We start from the raw sequence: 6652 nt of genomic DNA on the forward strand, positions 1-6652 counted from the left end.
AAGGTCACACAAATATAAAATAAAATTACATGAAATAAAAATGCACCAAAAGTATTTTAAAATGAACTTTAAAGTAAAAATAAAATGAAAAATCCATAAGGTCCTTCAAAACATCAAATAAATGGCCAAGAAGATTATGAAAGGTTGAAAATAGAATAAGAAGCATATAATAATTTTTTCAAAATTTAAAATTGCATAAAAGTATTTTTAAACAATTTAAAATAAAGGAGAAAATAAAAATTCCATATAAAATAGAAAATTAGTGAAATAAAATGTGAAAAATTAAAAATCAGATAAAGAAAAATAAAAGAGAATTTTAGAAATTATTTTGGGATTTTTTTGATGTAAAATGAATTTTCTATGAATTTTGAAAGAAAATGCAATTAAAAATAATAAAAGAAAAAGAATTAAAATTAGAAAGAAAAAAAACGGAGCATTGGATCACGCCTCATTAATTGATGTGGCAGACCTAAGACTCCTCATATTAGGATGCACGGTGGAATTCAACACAAACAACACACGAGATCTAATTCAAAACGAACCATTCAAAACATTATGTTTGTCCAATGAGTCTGGCTCAGATGACCTGGAGCACTCCGATTATCTTCTCTGGTGGTCTCTCATTGAAGTTTCATCATTTGGTAAATTCAAAACACGAGACCACCACCATTTTCATCCTCTACTCATCCCGAATTCAACCTTATGCTCCAAATTTATTTATCTAAACTGAGTACGAGGAATTTCAGAAGACAACAAGCCACGAAAAATAAAATTAAATGATGAACATGATCAATCAACAGCAAATAAGTTAGGGGAAAGCATCAGAGAGTGGATGACTACATTGTGGTAACTTGTTTGAGTTCAAATGGTGCTCAGAACTACATTGTCCAAATGGTGATCAAAAGTTGGTGAAGCTTGATCTGGTTAGACCACTTCATAAGGTTTTAGAGCTTGGGAATTGTTGCAAAAGCTTCAGAAGATGCTGAAGGTGCTGATGGAATCAAGAAACTGGATTGAAATAAGTTGGAAGTCAAAACACGAAAATTGAACTTTTCGGGAAAACTTCATATTTCAGTAGGGGTTTCTTGGCTCTCAAAAGCTTGGAAATTAATCTAGTAGACTCCTCTATTTATAGGAAATGTTTTTGGATCCAAATATGTACATAATCAAGCTTAAGTCGTGCAAAATGAATTTGATCGAATGTGAGAAAAATGTGACTTGCAATCCACCAAAACTCAGTCGAATGATGCGTTTCAAGGGTCAATTAACTTCTGGAGACTTGGCTAAACACATTTAGGTCCAAAATACATGCTAATTTGGCTTGGAATTGAGATTAGTGAAGTTCAAATTTTGGGCAATGGTGATTTCTTCAAATCCAAGTCACCATCTTCAACTCAATGGGGCATCTTGCTCATGAAGCTTTTTGATCCCATTCTTTTTGTAATATGTTGACATCATAAAATAGATTATAATGTGCCAAGAAGTATTGCATTTGGATGCTTCACAAATTTATGGCATGTTGAAGTTGGCAAGAAAAACTGGTCATATAACTTAGAAAATTTTGAGTATCCAATGGCTAAAAATGACCTGTAATGTCTCAATGAAATCCATGGTTTTCCAAGCACAATTTGACCTTGATAATTGAAGCGAACTTGTAGAGGGAATCACAAATGACATTTTGCAAAAAAGAATCAACCTCTAATGATGAAAATTGAAGAAGTTACAACCCTTGAAAGTTGAGAAAAAGTCACTTGAAAATAGGTCAAATTTTAGTAAGTCCATAAATGACCTATAATGTCTTCAAACTTTTGATGATCCTCCAAGCATAATTGGTTCTTGTCATGTAACGAGGAGTTGTAGAGGATGTTGAAAAGAGGCATATGCAAAAAGAAGCATTCAAGAATGTTGAGAATAGAAGTAGTTGTGATCCTTGGAACTTTGACTTCAAATGCTGACTTTTTTTGTCAAACCACTTGGAACAAGCTTGTGCACTTGGATTTTTCTTGCATTTCAAAGCACATGGATAATAATATGTTCTTAAAATAAGGTTCCCTTGAATGTCTCTTGATTAGATTGCTCAAAGCTTGAGGCAACTTGGTTAAGAAGACATGGAAATAAACACATGAACCTTTGACTTGAGGAATCAACAAAATCCTAGTTGAGGAATCATGTTTGATGTTCTTGATGGGAAACCCTACCTTGCACAAGAAACTTGAAAGAAACAAGATATATATTTTCCATTTTGATTAGTGTTTAGATAAGTAATGAACATATAAACACAAAGGTAAAACACCAACAAAGAGGTGCTTGATGATCCCTACAAAAGGCAAACCCAAATATGAAAGGGAGATGGACCAGGAGGTGACCTTGTTTGTGTAGCAAGGATGTAAATGATATGTGGGACTTAGGGTTAAAAATTAGGGTATGACAATATGATTCCCTTCAAAGGACGAATGAAGCTTTTTGTGGTTCACTCAGTGTGCTTTCCTTTATTCTTGATTGCAAACGTAAATTGTTAAGTATTCCTTGCAATAAAATAACATGAATAAAAATAACATCCATGCATCATTTGCATTAAAAAAAACTCATCATTCCCCCTTTTTCTTGATCGGAAAATGACGCAACAAACTGACTTCCCCACACCAGTACAACACGCGCCAACATCAACAAGCAGTAATGGATCAACTAGAAAAATATCAAGCCGCACTCTGCAAAGAGGTGTCTCAAGTAAGGTCCCAAATGGGGTAGTTGATGGAAACAATCCAAGTTGTCACTTGAGGTCAAGAAATAATGGTCAAAATGCAAGAGGAGATGAATCAACATGCTCATGATGTCAATCCCCCTCCTAATCCTCATGTCATAGAGAATCCAACGCCTCTTCCTCAAAGCAACCCTCCAGATTATATTCCAATAGGTACACCTAGTGGTGTCCCCCTGGCTACTCGCAATCCTCATGTTATTGAAGTAGACGACCACCAATACCCTTTCTCCAGCCCTAGGGATTCCTCCATGTATGAAGCTTTTGGTCCTCCTACCAACGAGATGGAGAATAAAGTTAAAGCCATCAAAGAGAAGCTGAGAGCGATTCAAAGTACAAACACTTTAGGCCTTGATGCTGTCGAAATATGCTTGGTTCCTGGCGTGGTCATCCCATCCATATTCAAGGTCCCTGACTTTGAAAAATATAAAGGAGCCAGCGATCCAAGAACTCATAGTCGAGCCTATTGTCTTAAGATGGCCACCTATTCTGACGATGATCGACTCCTTATGCATTTATTTCAAGATTCATTGAGTGGAGCATCATTGGATTGGTACATGCATCTAGAAGGTACCCACATCCGCACATAGAGGGAAACAAATGAATTGTTCCTTAAGAATTATCATTATAATACTTATATGGCGCCAAATCGCACGCAGTTACAAAATTTAATGCAAAAGTCCAAGGAGACTTTCAAGGAATACGCTCAAAGGTGGAGAGAGCTCGCCGCTAGAGTACATCCTCCTTTGCTATAATTTGAGTTGGTGGATATGTTCATGGGAAACCTACAAGGTCCATACTTAGATAGGATGGTAGGGAGTACATCCTCAGGCTTTTTTGACTTTGTTTTGGCTGGCAAGAGAATTGAAAATATGATAAAGATGGGAAAGATCCAATTTTCCGCAAGCATCTTTGGTGTTGTAAAGAAACCCTTTGTCGCATATTGAAATAGAAAGGAGGGAGAAATGAATGCTACCGCAGTAATCAGAGAAAGAGCCCTGACATATCGCATATCGAATCAGTAAGTGGCCATTGTAGCGCTAGTCCAACAACAACAACAATAACAACAACAAACTTTCACAATTCTAATTCAATAACAACATCAATAGCGTTATCAACCTCAACAACAATAACAACAACCACGTAATCAGCAACAACAACAACAAAGACAAAGACGTCCTGAGAGAAGGTTTAATCTAGTTCCAATGCCATACATCCACATCCTACCATATTTGTCGAGAGGATCGCTAGTACAGTTAAGGGAGTAAGGGCTACCCCAACGGTTCTTCCTCCCAGTTACGATGCTAATGCCCGATGCGAGTTCCACTCTAGCGCTCCCGGCCTTTCTATCGAGAATTATAAGGCCCTAAAGTATAAGGTGCAAGATTTAATCGACTCTAAGACAATTACATTTGCGCCTAATGACCCAAATGTAAATAATAACCCAATGCCTCCTCACAACAAGTTGAACGCGAACATGGTAGAGATGGATAGTGGAAGGAAATTGTTGACCTCAGTGGACAAATTGAAAACTCCATTCATCAAAATAAAGAACGTGTTAATGAAAAGTAATTTATTTCCTGTTTATAGTACAACTTCTGAACAATGTATGATTAAACTACAACAGTGCGGAATTTTGAAGTCCACCATACAGAAACTAATGGACCAAGGGATATTGTTGATAGATCACCCATCCATGATTGAAGAAGTGTACACACTTGAGATCCCGTATGATGAAGTTTTACCTTTGCAGATACCATATAATCTCTCTCAGATGACCCTCTCTGTAACTCCCATTACTCCTATGATGATAACAGTCCCAACGAAGTTTCCTTTTAACGACACAAAAGCAGTTTCGTGGGTGTACGACCCCGCGGTCTATATCCATGGGCAGAAAATGCAAGAGAAGCATATGACGTTTGATGAACCAATAGTGAGTATAGTCGGTACTGGTGGGGTCACCCGAAATGGAAGAATCTTTGCTCTCACATCTTCTCCAGTTGACAATAGCGGCCCTTCAGTCCAAAATAAAGGAAAACAGATCGAGAACGCCCAGCAAAGGCAAGAATCTATACATGCTAATGAGGTAGGCGAGTTCTTGCGTATCATAAGGAGAAGTGACTATAGAGTGGTTCAACAACTCAACCAAACTCCTTCCAAAATCTCTATGTTGTCTTTGCTCATGTGCTCTGAAGCACATCGTGATGCCTTGGTCAAAGTTTTGAAATATACCCACATGCTGCAAGAGATCCCCATTTGCCAATTTGAGGGAGTGGTCAATAACATAGCTACCAGCCTAAGCCTGGGTTTTAGTGATGAAGAGCTCCCCTTTGAAGGAAGGAACTATAACAAGGCCTTGCACATCTCCATTGAATGTGTAAACACTATGTACTCAAGGGTCTTAGTGGATACTAGTTTATCTCTAAATGTGATGCCTAAGAGTTTTCTTTCAAAGTTGACTATTGAGGGACTTGTGATTAAGTTGAGCGAGCTAGTGGTAAGGGAGTTTGATGGGTCAAGGCGAACAGTAATTGATGAAGTATATATTCTCATCAAAATAGGCCCCCATACCTTCTTCATTACCTTCTTCGTGATGTACATATACTCAGCCTACAATTGTCTGCTTGGACGACCGGGGATACATTCAGTCGGAGCTGTTACATCAACACTCCATCAAAGGCTTAAATTTTTGGTCAGCAACAAGCTGGTAGTCGTGGAGGGCGAAGAAGATATCATGGTGAGCCATATGGCGTCATTTCGGTATGTGGAAGGAGAGGGTGAGGTAAAGGAAATCCCATTTTAATCCTTTGAGATTTTTAATGTTGAAATGGTTGCCCCTGTAAGGGAAGTAAAAACTGATGAATTTCTGATGGCCTCCCTAAAAGATGCTTAAACTATCATCAAAAGTGGACACTCTGTAGGATGGGGGATGATGCTATAACTTTCAGTCAATAAGGATCGCTCTAGAGTGGGATACAACCCCTAAGACTTAAAGAAGCCAACGCCGATGGCTATAGAGGGGCAAGTGCCCCCCTTATCAAATTTATTCTCAAGCGTCGGGCACCTTGTAGATGGCCATATTTATGCCCTAGAAGAGGATGATGAAGTTGAAGAGGAAGGACTCATCTATAAGAAGACAGAAGGAAGAGGAGAAAATAACTAGACCTTGTTGGAATTACTCGAAGTAACAATGTTGGAGAAGTATTTTCCATGTTTTTGTTTTTCCCTTAAATAATCTAAGAATCAATGTCGTGCCCAAGGCATGAGGGAATTATTTTTAGGGCCTCCATTAAATTTCCCTTTTTTATCAATTAATGAAAATCACCACGTTTCGCATTCAAATTTGTGATCATTGTCTTTCATTTATTTTATCTTCTCACCTAATAAAAAAATGGCAATGCTTTTCTTTTTCTTTAAGTTTTTCAACTCATTTTGTCTTCCTTTCATACAAATAAAGGCATGAACCCTAAATCGTGTAGATTACCCTTGGTTACCACCAATAATGGCTCTGCTATGGTCCCATATGACTTCGACAGTCTGATTAATCATGCTGACATAGATTGTGATGAAGATTGCGAGCTCCTCAAAGAGTTAGCACAACTATTCAAGAAAAAATCGAAGGTCATACAACCGCACGAGGAATCAATAGATATGGTCAACCTTGGAATGGATGAAGAAGCTAAAGAAGTTAGAGTAGGCTTGGATCTACAATAAGATATAAAGGCAAAGTTAGTCATGCTCTTACAAGACTACATGGATGTGTTTGCATGGTCTTACCAAGACATGTCAGGCCTCGATACTGATATCGTGGTCCATCGTCTACCCCTCAAAGAGGATTATCCTCCCATGAAGCAAAATCTAAGAAGGACTCGTCCTGACATTGCTATGAAGATC

The 6652-nt window shown here is 37.8% G+C and overlaps 2 protein-coding genes across 2 annotated transcripts; both read left to right on the plus strand.

Annotated features, from left to right (window-relative positions):
- The first annotated feature begins 2790 nt into the window (after positions 1-2790).
- On the plus strand, positions 2791-3348 carry LOC127131972 (uncharacterized). Its single transcript, XM_051060843.1, has one exon. The coding sequence runs from the start codon at positions 2791-2793 to the stop codon at positions 3346-3348; it is 558 nt and encodes a 185-aa protein (XP_050916800.1).
- Positions 3349-4235: 887 nt separating this feature from the next.
- On the plus strand, positions 4236-5561 carry LOC127131973 (uncharacterized). Its single transcript, XM_051060844.1, has one exon. It carries the CDS (start codon positions 4236-4238, stop codon positions 5559-5561), a length of 1326 nt encoding a protein of 441 aa, XP_050916801.1.
- The last annotated feature ends 1091 nt before the right edge of the window (positions 5562-6652 follow it).

Source organism: Lathyrus oleraceus, chromosome 3 (assembly GCF_024323335.1).
Source record: "Lathyrus oleraceus cultivar Zhongwan6 chromosome 3, CAAS_Psat_ZW6_1.0, whole genome shotgun sequence".
Classification (NCBI taxonomy): Eukaryota; Viridiplantae; Streptophyta; class Magnoliopsida; order Fabales; family Fabaceae; genus Lathyrus; species Lathyrus oleraceus.

What these genes read in the sequence shown, in the direction of transcription:
- LOC127131972 (XM_051060843.1), top strand. Translation starts at nt 2,791, where the DNA reads ATGGTCAAAATGCAAGAGGAGATGAATCAACATGCTCATGATGTCAAT.
- LOC127131973 (XM_051060844.1), top strand. Translation starts at nt 4,236, where the DNA reads ATGGTAGAGATGGATAGTGGAAGGAAATTGTTGACCTCAGTGGACAAA.